The 15,757-nt window shown below is 47.6% G+C and overlaps 1 protein-coding gene across 1 annotated transcript; it reads right to left on the reverse strand.

Annotated features, from left to right (window-relative positions):
* Positions 1–1,028: 1,028 nt before the first annotated feature.
* Positions 1,029–10,917, reverse strand: LOC309654406 (uncharacterized protein). Its single transcript, XM_082448310.1, has 2 exons — positions 10,650–10,917; positions 1,029–5,329 (listed from the first exon to the last, which is right to left on the reverse strand). The coding sequence occupies exon 2, from the start codon at positions 3,894–3,896 to the stop codon at positions 3,018–3,020; it is 879 nt and encodes a 292-aa protein (XP_082304436.1). The 5' UTR covers positions 3,897–5,329; positions 10,650–10,917; the 3' UTR covers positions 1,029–3,017.
* Between the last annotated feature and the right edge of the window lie 4,840 nt (positions 10,918–15,757).

Raw genomic sequence — 15,757 nt, forward strand, 5'->3', positions numbered from 1 at the left:
GGAGATGGGAGATAGGTGGAGACAGGGTGATGGGGGCTGATGGAGGTGGATGGAGATGGGAATGGGTAGAGATGGAGGATGGATGGAGATGGGGATGAGGGAGATGAGGATGAGAGAGATGGAGGTGAATGGAGAAGAGGATGGATGGGGAAAGGGGTAGATGGAGATGGAGGAGTCTAGATGGGAGATGGATGGAGATGGGGGTGATGGGGATGGGGATGGATGGAGAAGGGGGTGATGGAGGTTGGGGGGTAGGTGAAGGTGGGGGTGATGGAGATGGAGGGTGAATAGAGACGGGGATAGGTGGAGATGGGAGTGATGGAGAAGGCGATGATGGAGATGGGATAATGGATATGGGGGTTATGGCTATGGGGTGATGGAGAGGGGGACGGACCGAGCTGGGGGGTGTTGAGATGAGGACGTCCTGGGTCTTGTCTCAGAGGAAGGAGAAGGTGAGGACTCTGAGCTGTCCTCCCTGCTGCGGGCATGGGGACGTCTGAGCTCCTGCAGTGCAAGGACCATTACAAAGTCATCTTTGTCTCCCTCATCGTCTAGTCCAGAGCCTGAAACAGGAGGTTTTTCAATGCATATTTAATGAATGAAGGAAGGAATGTTGAAAGTGCAGAGTGGCTCCTAAATCCACATTCCCGCCCTGACTTTAAGCCCCAGGTTGATTTTCCCAACGCCTCCCCAGCTTTCCCCAAACCCAGCCTGTGCCCGGGTGACCCATTTTTCCTCTGCTTTTCTTTTCTGGGTTGATGGACCTGCTTTTCTCCATCTCCAGAAACATCAGGCCACCTTGCCCTGCTCCTGTCCTCACCTCTCCCTCGAAATGCCTAGCCTCGCCCTCCCTCCATGACCATTCCGGGCTCTGCCCTCCCCTCGGGCCCACCTGGGCCCTCCTCATGGCTCCTAAGCCACAGCCCCGTCTTCAGTCTTCCTCTCCGGCCATCCCTGTCCCGTGCAGCTGGCAAAATTTCTGGACAGAAACAGCTCAGATCACATCCAGCCCTCCTCAAACGTCTTCCGCCTGCTCTCTCTTCTTCCTGCGCCGACCCCACCTACCCCGGCCCCCTGGCCTCCTGGCTCACTCCTCAGCTGGCCCATCACCGCCGTTGCCTGGCTCCAGCCTTCCTCCTTCACCTCCTCTCCATCCACCCGCCTTCACGTGGACCACACGGGACTAGGCCCCATCCATTTGATCTGTGGAAGCCACTTACCCCCGACTTCGGTTTTTGCATCGCTGTGATGAGTGGGTTGTTTGGAGCGAATGGTCGGAGTTGGAGTCGACATGACATGATAGGGAGAAGCATAGCTTTGGACTCAGGCGGGGCTGGGTTCGAACCCAGATTGTTCTGCTTAGCAGCTGTCTGACCTCACCACACGAAAGTGACCATGACCGCACCATAGCAGGAGTTCTAGTGCCCAGCACAGGGCCTGGTACAGTGCGTGTGCAGTAAAGGTGCCTATCCTTCCTGAAGTCTCATCTGTGTCTGGAAGACGACTATGCATCCCTTTCCATCATCCCCAAGTGAGGGGAAGGGCGCTGCTCTTAGCTGCACCTCCATTTATTTTGGGGCCACCTTGCATTCTTCTTTCCGAAAGGGCGCAGCCCTTGGGAGCCATGAACGTCCAAGCAGACTGGAGCTGCCAGGCTGAGCTGGGGATGGATTGCTGGAACGAGGCATGGCCAGGTCAGTTGTTCCAGGACTGAGTTGGTCCCCCGGTATCCTCAGCGCTTTGGCCTCCTCTCCTTGCAGCCGTTCACTGGAAGCGCCTCATTAGGCCGCCTCGGGAAAGGCGGCCTGGCCGGCCTGTCAGACTTGCTCTGCCCGGCATAACTCAGGCCTTGGCTGGGCCCCTTGCCCTGGGCTCAAGGGGGCCCCCCAGGCAGATTGAAGTCATCTGTCCCTTCGCTCATCACTCTGGGGAGGAGAGTGGAGCCGCCTTCCTCCCGGCTGGGAGGCTCCTGGAGGACAGTTTGTGAATTTCATTCTCCTTCCAAAGACGCAGCTGTGATGGATGCATATTTTCTGGCCAAATCCAGCTGAAGTTGGACCCTGCATTTTGAAGTGTCAGGCTGCAGAGAGCAAGGCTGGGAGGGTGGAGTGTAGGGAAGAGGACGTGGAGAGGGTGGAGGCAGGAAGAATACAGGCTGGAGATTTCTGCACTCAGGAGCTGGCCCAGAAGGGCACAGCCTAGAGGGTGACCCTGCCGGGGTGGCTGTTCCTGCACAGATCAGGGCACTGATGCCTTCACAAGTGGGCCTGCGGGGCCCCGCATAAGGAGGCTCCAGTGAGAGGCGTCCAGAGAAAGGAATGGCCTGTCAGGAGAGCTGGGAGCTGAAACCCTAATCCCCCAGTGGGGTGTGGAGATGCAGCCCAGATTTTAGAGGCTGGGGGCTGTGATGACAGTTTCCTCTGCCCTCTTCAAGGAACGCCCAGACTAGGGGCCCCCTCTCTCCTCCCTCCTTCTCATGCTGTTGGAGTCGTGCAATGTGAAAACTGCATGGGGCTTGCAGATCTTCCAGCAAAGTCCTTCCTTCCTTCTCCTCAGACCATTTTCTGAACGAGGAGACTGAGGCGCAGAGATGGGAAGTGGCTCGTCCGCGTCCCCACCTACCTGGCTGTGGAGCTGAAGAAGCAGCTTGCCTGGGACCCTTTCACTTTACACCACGTGCTACTTTCTTCATTTCCACTCCAGCCCCCATCCTCTGTGTTTTATATGTTTCTTCTCCAGGATCCTTCTATTTCGGCATCCCCGAAGCAAAAGGAAGAAGTAGAGACAGAGGGGATTTGAAAAGAAGGTCATACATGTGAAATAACTGGAAAGGGGGTAAGAGAACTGGAGGGAAGTTCCTAGATGACAGACAGAAGGCATCTCCTGGTGTGGGGAAGGGAGGATGGGGAGGAAGAGGCAGTGTAAGACCTGCAGAAAGAGAGAGGGGGATAAGATGGGGGAAGGAGGACCCCCAAGGAAGGAGTCTCTAGACCCAAGATCATGGTGGCTAAGGTGCCCTAGATCCTTTTTGAAATAATGTTGGGTATAAACAAATAAATGATGGTGATGGTGATAGTGATAGTGATGGTGATGATGATGGTGGTGGTGGTGGTGGTGGTGGTGATGATGATGATGGTAGTGATGATGGCGATGATGACCATGGCAGTGGTGGAGGTAGTGATAATGATGGCAGTGATTTTGATGATGATGATGGTGATGATGATGGTGGTGGTGGTGGTGGTAGAGGTGATGATGATGGTGGTGATGATGATGATGATGATGGTGGTGGTGATCTTGTTGATGATGGTGATGCTGCTGCTGCTGATGGTGGTGGTGATGATGGTGGTGTTGATGCTGATGATGACTATGGCAGTGGTGGAGGTAGTGATAATGATGGTAGTGATTTTGATGATGATGATGGTGATGATGATGGTGGTGGTGGTGGTAGAGGTGATGATGATGGTGATGATGTTGATGATGGTGGTGGTGGTAGAGGTGATGATGATGGTGGTGATGATGATGATGATGGTGGTGGTAATCTTGTTGATGATGGTGATGATGCTGCTGCTGATGGTGGTGGTGATGATGGTGGTGTTGATGCTGATGATGACCATGGCAGTGGTGGAGGTAGTGATAATGATGGCAGTGATTTTGATGATGATGATGGTGATGATGATGGTGGTGGTGGTGGTAGAGCTGATGATGATGGTGGTGATGATGATGATGATGGTGGTGGTGATCTTGTTGATGATGGTGATGCTGCTGCTGCTGATGGTGATGATGATGATGATGATGGTGGTGGTGGTGGTGATGATGGTGATGATGTTGATGATGACGATGGTGAGGCCGATGGTAGGGATGATGGTGATGATGGTGGTGGCGATGATACTGATCATATTAACTCACTGTAGGACCTTGGGTAAGTCTTTTATCCTCACTGGGCCTCAGTTTCTCCATGTATGAAACAAAGAGGTTGAACTTCTGCCTCTTTTTTCCTCTGAGCTTCTGTTATCCAAAGAAAGGATCAGCAAAATGTAGGAAAATCTTTTAGGGAAGAAAGAAAAAGGGTTGGGGGAAAACAGGCAAATGGGGGTCAAACAAACAGAAACAGAGAGGAAACGTTTGTGCAGTCATGGCACAAAAGAGCCCCCTCTCCTGAAAGCCTCTCTCCTTCCGGGACCGGGAAGGCTGTCCCTGTGCTTCTGGGAGATGAAGAGTTGCTCCGGCTGGAATGGAAGTGGGGTAACAACGGCACAGCCCACTGTGCGCTGACAGCACCTGATTTCCCAACCCAGAGAGTCCTCACCTGCTAATTACATCTCCCAGGCCTGCCTCCGCAGGGAATTTGGCTTCACACAATCACCACCCCACGCCCCAAAGGGTCTGGAGTAAATCATTAAAATATCAGGTTTCCTGCCCCTGGGGGATGAGTAGGTGCTAAAAAGAGGCCAGACTGGATTTGTCAAAAACCAATCAGCTCTCACACACCAAATAGCCCCGCTCGGTGCAAGTAACCAGCCTGGGGTTTAGGGGCGTGAGAGGGGGGCAGACGGGGGCTCTGGGAAAGCGCTTAAGCCCAGGGCACCGATTAGTTGCCCTCAGGGCCAGACAGAGCCTTGGGGAGCCAGGGAAGGGCCCAAGTGTCTGGCCCAGCTGAAGGCAGGAGAAATTACCCCATGAAGCACCTATAAGTTCAGTTTGCCACCAACAGAAAGTTTTTGGAGCCCTGGGGTCAGTCTTGCTTGCCCCCTCCAAGGGTCAAATGGGCCCAGAGCTACGGCGGAACTTTGCAAGCTGCAAAGCACTAAGGAAATGCAATTCATTCGCGCACTTTTTCAATCAAAAAAGTCGTCTTACAGAGAAAGACAAATACTGTATGATATCACTTATATGGGGAATCTAAAAAATACAACAAACTAGTGAATAAAACAAAAAAGAAGCAGACTCACAGATACAGAGAACAAACTAGTGGTTGTCAGTGGGGAGAGGGAAAGGGGAGGGGCAAGACAGGGGTAGGGGGAACAAAGGGTAATTATGGGATTATATGAAACCATGTGTGTGAAACTCTTGAAAATTGTGAAGCACTACAGAATTTAAAGAATTTTTCATTCAATAAAAAAAAAAGTCATCTTAGAGCAAGACTGTGTGCCAGCCCCAGGGAGGCTCTGGGGACCCTAACATTCTGCCCTCGGCCACCTTGTCCTTTTTGATCCAGGTTGTCCCTTGGCCACTGTGACCACCCTTAGTCATCATACTGGCTCATCCTCTGCCTGGCCTTGAATGTGGGAGCTCCTCTGCCCTGGGGTCTGCTCTCCCCTGCCCTCTCCTCCTTCTCCCTGGGTGATGTCTTCTTTTTTTTTTTTTTTTTTTTTTAATGTCTGAAACATTTATATTAACATATTTCCATACATATTTCCATACAAATACAAATATAAGATTTTTAGGAATTTCATGTAATGTCTGAAACATTTATATTAACATATTTCCATACAAATAACCCAATGAAAGTTTAGTATTAGTTGTTTTGTTTGTTTTTTTATACTGCAGGTTCTTATTAGGCATCAATTTTATACATATCAGTGTATACATGTCAATCCCAATCGCCCAATTCAGCACACCACCATCCCCACCTCACCGCAGTTTTCCCCCCTTGGTGTCCATATGTCCATTCTCTACATCTGTGTCTCAACTTCTGCCCTGCAAACTGGCTCATCTGTACCATTTTTCTAGGTTCCACATACATGCATTAATATACGATATTTGTTTTTCTCTTTCTGACTTACTTCACTCTGTATGACAGTCTCTAGATCCATCCACGTCTCAACAAATGACTCAATTTCGTTCCTTTTTATGGCTGAGTAATATTCCATTGTATATATGTACCACAACTTCTTTATCCATTCGTCTGTTGATGGGCATTTAGGTTGCTTCCATGACCTGGCTATTGTAAATAGTGCTGCAATGAACATTCGGGTGCATGTGTCTTTTTGAATTACGGTTTTCTCTGGGTATATGCCCAGTAGTGGGATTGCTGGGTCATATGGTAATTCTATTTTTAGTTTTTTAAGGAACCTCCATATTGTTCTCCAGAGTGGCTGTATCAATTTACATTCCCACCAACAGTGCAAGAGGGTTCCCTTTTCTCCACACCCTCTCCAGCATTTGTTGTTTGTAGATTTTCTGATGATCCCCATTCTAACAGGAGTGAGGTGATACCTCATTGTAGTTTTGATTTGCATTTCTCTAATAATTAGTGATGTTGAGCAGCTTTTCATGTGCTTCGTGGCCGTCTGTATGTCTTCTTTGGAGAAATGTCTATTTAGGTCTTCTGCCTATTTTTGGATTGGGGTGTTTGTTTCTTTGATATTGAGCTGAATGAGCTGTTTATATATTTTGGAGATTAATCCTTTGTCCGTTGATTCATTTGCAAATATTTTCTCCCATTCTGAGGGTTGTCTTTTCGTCTTGTTTATGGTTTCCTTTGCTGTGCAAAAGCTTTGAAGTTTCATTAGGTCCCACTTGTTTATTTTTGTTTTTATTTCCATTACTCTAGGAGGTGGATCAAAAAAGATCTTGCTGTGATTTATGTCAAAGAGTGTTCTTCCTATGTTTTCCTCTAAGAGTTTTATAGTGTCCAGTCTTATATTTAGGTCTCTAATCCATTTTGAGTTTATTTTTGTGTATGGTGTTAGGGAGTATTCTAATTTCATTCTTTTACATGTAGCTGTCCAGTTTTCCCAGCACCACTTATTGAAGAGACTGTCTTTTCTCCATTGTATATCTTTGCCTCCTTTGTCATAGATTAGTTGACCATAGGTGCGTGGGTTAATCTCTGGGCTTTCTATCTTGTTCCATTGATCTATGTTTCTGTTTTTGTGCCAGTACCATATTGTCTTGATTACTGTAGCTTTGTAGTATAGTCTGAAGTCAGGGAGTCTGATTCCTCCAGCTCCATTTTTTTGCCTCAAGACTGCTTTGGCTATTCGGGGTCTTTTGTGTCTCCATACAAATTTTAAGATGATTTGTTCTAGCTCCGTAAAAAATGCCATTGGTAATTTGATAGGGATTGCATTGAATCTGTAGATTGCTTTGGGTAGTATACTCATTTTCACAATGTTGATTCTTCCAATCCAAGAACATGGTATATCTCTCCATCTGTTGGTATCATCTTTAATTTCTTTCATCAGTGTCTTATAGTTTTCTGCATACAGGTCTTTTGTCTCCCTAGGTAGGTTTATTCCTAGGTATTTTATTCTTTTTGTTGCAATGGTAAATGGGAGTGTTTCCATAATTTCTCTTTCAGATTTTTCATCATTAGTGTATAGGAATGCAAGAGATTTCTGTGCATTAATTTTGTATCCTGCAACTTTACCATATTCATTAATTAGCTCTAGCAGTTTTCTGGTGGCAGTTTTAGGATTCTCTATGTATAGTATCATGTCATCCGCAAACAGTGACAGTTTTACTTCCTCTTTTCCAATTTGTATTCCTTTTATTTCTTTTTCTTCTCTGATTGCCGTGGCTAGGACTTCCAGAACTATGTTGAATAATAGTGGTGAGAGTGGACATCCTTGTCTCGTTCCTGATCTTAGAGGAAATGCTTTCAGTTTTTCACCATTGAGAATGATGTTTGCTGTGGGTTTGTCATATATGGCCTTTATTATGTTGAGGTAGGTTCCCTCTATGCCCACTTTCTGGAGAGTTTTTATCATAAATGGGTGTTGAATTTTGTCAAAAGCTTTTTCTGCATCTATTGAGATGATCATATGGTTTTTATTCTTCAGTTTGTTAATATGGTGTATCACATTGATTGATTTGCGTATATTGAAGAATCCTTGCATCCCTGGGATAAATCCCACTTGATCGTGGTGTATGATCCTTTTAATGTGTTGTTGGATTCTGTTTGCTAGTATTTTGTTGAGGATTTTTGCATCTATATTCATCAGTGATATTGGTCTGTAATTTTCTTTTTTTGTAGTGTCTTTGTCTGGTTTTGGTATCAGGGTGATGGTGGCCTCATAGAATGAGTTTGGGAGTGTTCCTTCCTCTGCAATTTTTTGGAAGAGTTTGAGAAGGATGGGTGTTAGCTCTTCTCTAAATGTTTGATAGAATTCACCTGTGAAGCCATCTGGTCCTGGACTTTTGTTTGTTGGAAGATTTTTAATCACAGTTTCAATTTCATTACTTGTGATTGGTCTGTTCATATTTTCTGTTTCTTCCTGATTCAGTCTTGGAAGGTTATACCTTTCTAAGAATTTGTCCATTTCTTCCAGGTTGTCCATTTTATTGGCATAAAGTTGCTTATAGTAGTCTCTTAGGATGCTTTGTATTTCTGTGGTGTCTGTTGTAACTTCTCCTTTTTCATTTCTGATTTTATTGATTTGAGTCCTCTCCCTCTTTTTCTTGATGAGTCTGGCTAATGGCTTATCAATTTTGTTTATCTTCTCAAAGAACCAACTTTTAGTTTTATTGATCTTTGCTATTGTTTTCTTTGTTTCTATCTCATTTATTTCTGCTCTGATCTTTATGATTTCTTTCCTTCTGCTAACTTTGGGTTTTGTTTGTTCTTCTTTCTCTAGTTTCTTTAGGTGTAAGGTTAGATTGTTTACTTGAGATTTTTCTTGTTTCTTTAGGTAGGCTTGTATAGCTATAAACTTCCCTCTTAGAACCGCTTTTGCTGTATCCCATAGGTTTTGGGTCGTCGTGTTTTCATTGTCATTTGTCTCTAGGTATTTTTTTATTTCCTCTTTGATTTCTTCAGTGATCTTTTGGTTATTTAGTAACGTATTGTTTAGCCTCCATGTGTTTGTCTTTTTTACGTTTTTTTCCCTGTAATTCATTTCTAATCTCATAGCGTTGTGGTCAGAAAAGATGCTTGTTATGATTTCAATTTTCTTAAATTTACTGAGGCTTGATTTGTGACCCAAGATGTGATCTATCCTGGAGAATGTTCCGTGCGCACTTGAGAAGAATGTGTAATCTGCTGTTTTTGGATGGAATGTCCTATATATATCAATTAAATCTATCTGGTCTATTGTGTCATTTAAAGCTTCTGTTTCCTTATTTATTTTCATTTTGGATGATCTGTCCATTGGTGTAAGTGAAGTGTTAAAGTCCCCCACTATTATTGTGTTACTGTCGATTTCCTCTTTTATAGCTGTTAGCAGTTGCCTTATGTATTGAGGTGCTCCTATGTTGGGTGCATATATATTTATAATTGTTATATCTTCTTCTTGGATTGATCCCTGGATCATTATGTAGTGTCCTTCCTTGTCTCTTGTAACATTCTTTATTTTAAAGTCTATTTTATCTGATATGAGTATAGCTACTCCAGCTTTCTTTTGATTTCCATTTGCATGGAATATCTTTTTCCATCCCCTAACTTTCAGTCTGTATGTGTCCCTAGGTCTAAAGTGGGTCTCTTGTAGACAGCATATATATGGATCCTGTTTTTGTATCCATTCAGCCAGTCTATGTCTTTTGGTTGGGGCGTTTAATCCATTCACGTTTAAGGTAATTATCGATATGTATGTTCCTATGACCATTTTCTTAATTGTTTTGGGTTTGTTTTTGTAGGTCCTTTTCTTCTCTTGTGTTTCCCACTTAGAGAAGTTCCTTTAGCATTTGTTGTAGAGCTGGTTTGGTGGTGCTGAATTCTCTTAGCTTTTGCTTGTCTGTAAAGCTTTTGATTTCTCCATCAAATGTAAATGAGATCCTTGCCGGGTAGAGTAATCTTGGTTGTAGGTTCTTCCCTTTCATCACTTTAAGTATATCATGCCACTCCCTTCTGGCTTGCAGAGTTTCTGCTGAGAAATCAGCTGTTAACCTTATGGGAGTTCCCTTGTATGTTATTTGTCGTTTTTCCCTTGCTGCTTTCAATAATTTTTCTTTGTCTTTAATTTTTGCCACTTTGATTACTATGTGTCTCGGCGTGTTTCTCCTTGGGTTTATTCTGTATGGGACTCTCTGCGCTTCCTGGACTTGGGTGGCTATCTCCTTTCCCATGTTAGGGAAGTTTTCGACTATAATCTCTTCAAATATTTTCTCTGGTCCTTTCTCTCTCTCTTCTCCTTCTGGGACCCCTATAATGCGAATGTTGTTGCGTTTAATGTTGTCCCAGAGGTCTCTTAGGCTGTCTTCATTTCTTTTCATTCTTTTTTCTTTAGTCTGTTCCGCAGCAGTGAATTCCACCATTCTGTCTTCCAGGTCACTTATCCGTTCTTCTGCCTCAGTTATTCTGCTATTGATTCCTTCTAGTGTAGTTTTCATTTCAGTTATTGTATTGGTCATCTCTGTTTGTTTGTTCTTTAATTCTTCTAGGTCTTTGTTAATCATTTCTTGCATCTTCTCAATCTTTGCCTCCATTCTTATTCCGATGTCCTGGATCATCTTCACTATCATTATTCTGAATTCTTTCTCTGGAAGGTTGACTATCTCCACTTCGTTTAGTTGTTTTTCTGGGGTTTTTTCTTGTTCCTTCATCTGGTATATAGCCCTCTGCCTTTTCATCTTCTCTATCTTTCTGTAACTGTGGTTTTTGGTCCGCAGGCTGCAGGATTGTAGTTTTTCTTGCTTCTGCTCTCTGCCCTCTGGTGGTTGAGGCTATCTAAGAGGCTTGATGGTAGGCTCTGGTGGTGGGTAGAGCTGACTGTTGCTCTGGGTGATGTCTTCTACCCTCACGGTCATAATTACTCTCAGTGGCAAGGGCTTCCCAGGTCTGAGTCCCCAGTCCCACCAGTCTTCCCACTTCCAGACCCATCTATCCATCCATCTCCTGGACTCTCCCCTCAGATGGCCCTCAGCATCAGCTCATGAAGCCCCATTGTCTTCTCAGACCCTCCAAAGCCGCTCCTCCTGGGCTTCCTGTCGTAACTAAGGGCACCCCTGTCCAGCCGGTACTCCAAATTGGAAACCTGGGAGGCATGCTCCTTCCCTCCCTCCTCCTCCCCCCTCCTCCCCCCTCCTCCCCCCCTCCCCTCCCCCCAATCCGGTGAGCCCCGATCCTGCCAATTCTTTGTTAGAGCTCTTGGTGTTGGTCCTCTTTCTGAGCCTAGCTGGGGCACCTGTCTCGGCAGCCCCCCTCTGTAGCCTGTGTGACAGACGGTCTTGCAGCTGCAGGGCCACCTTCCAGAGGTTTTCACCTACTTTCTAGCTGAGGTCTAAGCAAATCAGTCACCCCAAACCCTCGGTCTCCATTTCCACATCTGTGGGGATAAAATATGCCTAATGCACAAGATTGGTGTGAGGTTCACACGAGGTGAGGTTGGTCCTATTTTCACAAACTGGGTCATGGATATCTTGGGGTGTGTGTGTGTGTTTATCCGTGTGCCAGGGAGTCCAAAGAGTTGCAGGGTAAAATGAAGCACTTTTTAATAATGCCAGTTTTGCTCAATTCTTGGGGCCCAATATATACATTTTCCCAAATATTTTTATATTAAAATAAACACGGACCTATTATGGAATTGAATACAAATCTTGCATCCACGTAAAAGAGTAACATGAGCTCTAGCAGATGCGGTTGGTGTCCTGCCCAGATCTCCTCACCTTTAGTCCTTCGGGTCTGACCACTCAACTCCCAAATGTTGGCACCGGCATTTCTCTGGCTGCAGAAGCCCACCCCACCCACCCCCATGCAGGCCAGGAGATGAGCAGTCTCTGGGGATAGGCTCAACCTATGAACAACAGGCATGGGTGTGTCAACACCACAGCTCCCAGGCTCACACGGGTGGTGGGGAGAAGGGTGGACACTGTGAGCTCTGTGGGCTGCATTGGTCCCGGAGCCCCCAGCAAGATTGTGGGGCAGTTGCCCACAATGATACAGGGCTTAATCATGCACCCCTTCTTGGCTGCCTTGGCCTCCCTGTCTCCTCTTACCACCCCTTCATGGTGTGTCTTGGGATCTTTCCTTCCCACCAACCATCTGCCTCCTGATCTCAGAGTCTGCTTCTGGGAGAATGAAACTGAGACCTGGGATGCCTACCAACAGCAACAGCAAGAAAAACACCGTAACAACAATAAAAATAGCTGCCAATTAGCCCGCTCCCCGTTTTCCATGCATCGTCTTCACTTACTCTCGTTTCCCGGCAGTAGGTGCTATTTACAGACGAAGATGCTGAGGTTTAGGTCACACGCTTGCCCGAGGCCTCACAGCCCGTGAGAGTGGAGCTGGTATTCCAGCTCCTACAGAGTCAGAGCCCACGTTGCAACCTCTAGGCAAACAGACACTTTGACTGGTGCCCTTGGTGGAACTGTCTGGAAAGCGCATTGCCGGGGAAAGTGCTGGTGGGCTGTAATCCAGGAAGTCTCCACGTGGATGCGGGGCACACCTGCGGCTGTTGAAAAGGAGCCCTACGAGCCCAGAAAATCCGTAGGCCGTCCCTCCCATCCCACTACTCTTTTTGAAACACTGTCTTTCTTTTTTATTTTAATTGAAGTATAGTTGATTTACAATACTGTGTTAGTTTCAGGTGTACAGCAAAGTGATTCGGTTATACATATATATATGTATATACCTATATCCTTTTTTTGATCCTTTTCTGTTATATGTTATTACACGATATTGAATATAGTTCCCTGTACTATACAGTAGGTCCTTGTTGTTTACTTTATATATAGTAGTGCGTATCTGTTAATCCCATACTCCCAATTTATCCCTACTCCCCCACCTTTCCCCTTTGGTAACTATAAGTTTGTTTTCAATGTCTGTGAGTCTGTTTCTGTTTTGCAAATATGTTCATTTGTATCATTTTTTTTCGATTCCACATATAAGCGATATCATATGATATTTGTCTTTCTTTGTCTGACTTATTTCACATATGATGATCTCCAGGTCCATCCATGTTGCTGCACATGGCATTATTTCATTCTTTCTTATGGCTGAGTAATATTCCATTGTATATATGTACCACATCTTCTTTATCCATTCATCTGTTGATGGACACTTAGGCTGCTTCCATGTCTTGGCTATTGTAAATAGTGCTGCTATGAACATTGGCGTGCATGTATCTTTTCTAATTAGAGCTTTCCTCTTTTCCGGATATACACCCAGGAGGAAACATTGCCTTTCTAACTGATGTCTTCCCTTCCCACTTGATACAGGCACAGGGCACGAGAACCATCCCACCGTCTTCTCAGCTTGCTGGAAGGAAACCCCAGCACAAGGGCGGATGCTTGTGGCCTTTTGGGAGGTGATGCTGGCTCCACTCGGCCAGATGGGATATTTTATGAAAAACTTGAAATCCAGATTTCCATATGAAATTTCCTCACCTTAAAATATTGGCCACTATCTACAAATGCTTAAAATCCACCATTTAGTAGCCCAAATAACCCCATCTGGGGGCTGAATTTTGCCCAGGACCCACCAGCGGGTGACCCTGGCTGAGACATGCCATCAGCCCCAGGGCTACGAGGATAAACAGGCATCTCTGTTTCCGAGGCCCCCCGACTTCCGTCACGGAGAAGGGAGGGACCCGTTCCTGGACCAGCCGCCTGAGGGATGGAGCCTTTTGCTGGTACCCCCATGTGGGCTGAACGGGACCTCCCTGTGCAGCCCGGGAAACCGAGGCCGGCGGGGCAAGGAGGTGCCGAGTTGCCACCCTGCACGCAGCGTCTGAACCAGAGAGGAACCCACCGTCCCCGGTCTCCTTGGTGGCATCCCCACTGCTGGTTTGGCCCCGGCAGGGCCGTGGGAGGTGCCCGGTTTGGGCGGCCGCCGCGGGCACCCCTCACTGGCCTCTGTGGGTGGCTCTGCCCGTTGGTTAGTTTTCAGGGTCTGGGACTGTGGAGTTTGCTGACAACTGCCAGAGCCCTGATGAGTGGCGTCGGGACTGTGGCTGTTTATTTAAAACCTTACAAACAGTTTACAGCCAACGGAGCAGAGTTGACAGGCCAGGACTTCACTGCCTGGTGGCCCTGAGGGGCTGCGGAGAGAGCAGATTTCTAGCCGGCCCGCACACTTTAGGGACGTGCTTGCCGCTGGGGCCGCCTGGCTGGGCATCTCCGGGAGGCCCCTGGCTCCTGCCCGGCTTGACACAGTCTCTGGGGTCCTCCCACTGATGTGGGCTGAATGTGTCCCTTCAAAAATGTGTTGAAGTCCTAACATCAGATACGTGATAATGTGACCCTATTTGGAAGTAGGATCTATGCAAATGTAATTGAGTTAGAACAAGGTCACGCCGGAGTAGGATGGGCCCTAAGTCCCGTGACTGGTGTTCTGATGAGAAGGCCAGGCCAAGACACAGAGACACAGTGAAGACAGGGACGAGGATTAGAGTTGGGCTGTCACAAGCCGAGGACTACCACGGATTGCCAGGAGCCACCAGAAGATGGAGGAAGCGAGGAAGGATTCTTCCCAAGAGCCCTCAGAGAAAGCATGGCACTGCCGACACCTTGATGTTGAACTTCCTGCCTCCAGAAATGAGAGAGAATACACTTCTGCTGTTTTAAGCCTCCTGGCGTGTGGGTTCTTTGTTACGGCCGCCCTAGGACACTGATGCACACATCCACCTCCAGGCCTGCGCTAGGGTCCCTTCACGGCTCACACCCGCCACGCACACCTACCTTAGTACCACTTGGCTGTGTCTACCTGGATGATCCCCGGGCCCCGCAGCTCAACTTCCCTGCAGCAGGACCCGGTCGTGTTCCTGTGGTGGCTCCGGGCTCCTGGAGCAGGTGAGCAGGAAATTAGCAGACACCCAGTGGCCAAGAGGGCGTGGTCCTGAGCATGTCACTGCCAACCTACTGGGACTCCCGGGGGCAGCCAAGGATGGGGGTGGGAGAGAGAGGAGGAAGGCCTGTCTCTGAGGGTGGGGACAGGCAAGAGGAAAACTGTTTGGTGGTAACTGTGCTCCTGGCGGGGGCCGGCCAGCCTGCCGCTCAGCCCAGGCGGGGTTTGCAAATGCCTCGCTACTGGGTGAGGTCGCCGACCGAGAGCAGTGGCTGTTTGACCTCAGGTTCTCGGGCTCAGCCCAGACCTACCTAACAAGAACCTGCATTTTACCAAGATGTCCGGTGACTTGCAGGCATGTGGTGTTGCAGAGGCTCTGGGCCTGGGACGGGGAGGGTAGCAGGATGGATGGACTTGCTTCTCCAGTGCCTCTTAGCTCAGTTGGGTTTTCCACAGGAATTGGGGTGACCGATCCAAACGGGGGTCTGCAAGGGCTGATGTCAGGAGGAGAATATTCTGGTCTTCATGGGCCCCAAACTTGTCTTCCTCCGCTGCTTCCACCCAGGTGCTCCAAGCAGAAACCTGGGTGTCACCCGGAATCCTTCCTTCTCTTGACCCTCCACCCAGCCTGGTCACCAAGCCCTGGGGATTGTAAAGGAGGTCTGTTCTCTCTCCATCTCCATGGTCAGCCTCTCCTTCTTGCCTGGACGACTCTTATAGGCCCTAAAGTTCTCCTGTCCTGTGTAGACCTACCTCCTCTAGGCCACTCTCCACGTGGTGGGCAGAATGATGCTAAAAACTCTAGTTCCCACCGAGTCAGGCTCCTGCTTAATTCTCAGAGACCCAGCCCCTTGGCCCATCTTCAAAGAAGGACCCAAATCCTTGCCGGGGCCTGGAGGCCAGGCCTGAGCTGGCCCTGCCTCATCTCGTGCTGCTCTGCCCACACTCCCCGCTGGCAGGCACCACACCCCTCTCATCCGCCAGTGCTCCCTGCGCACCCCTTACCCGTGCAGGGCCTTTGTCCATGCAGTTTCCTCCACCTGGCGCACCTTCCCCCACTCCCCTTTTCCTCTGGTCAATTGCTATCTCATC

This window comes from Balaenoptera physalus (assembly GCF_965194825.1).
Source record: "Balaenoptera physalus genome assembly, chromosome: 2".
In the NCBI taxonomy this organism is placed as follows: Eukaryota; Metazoa; Chordata; class Mammalia; order Artiodactyla; family Balaenopteridae; genus Balaenoptera; species Balaenoptera physalus.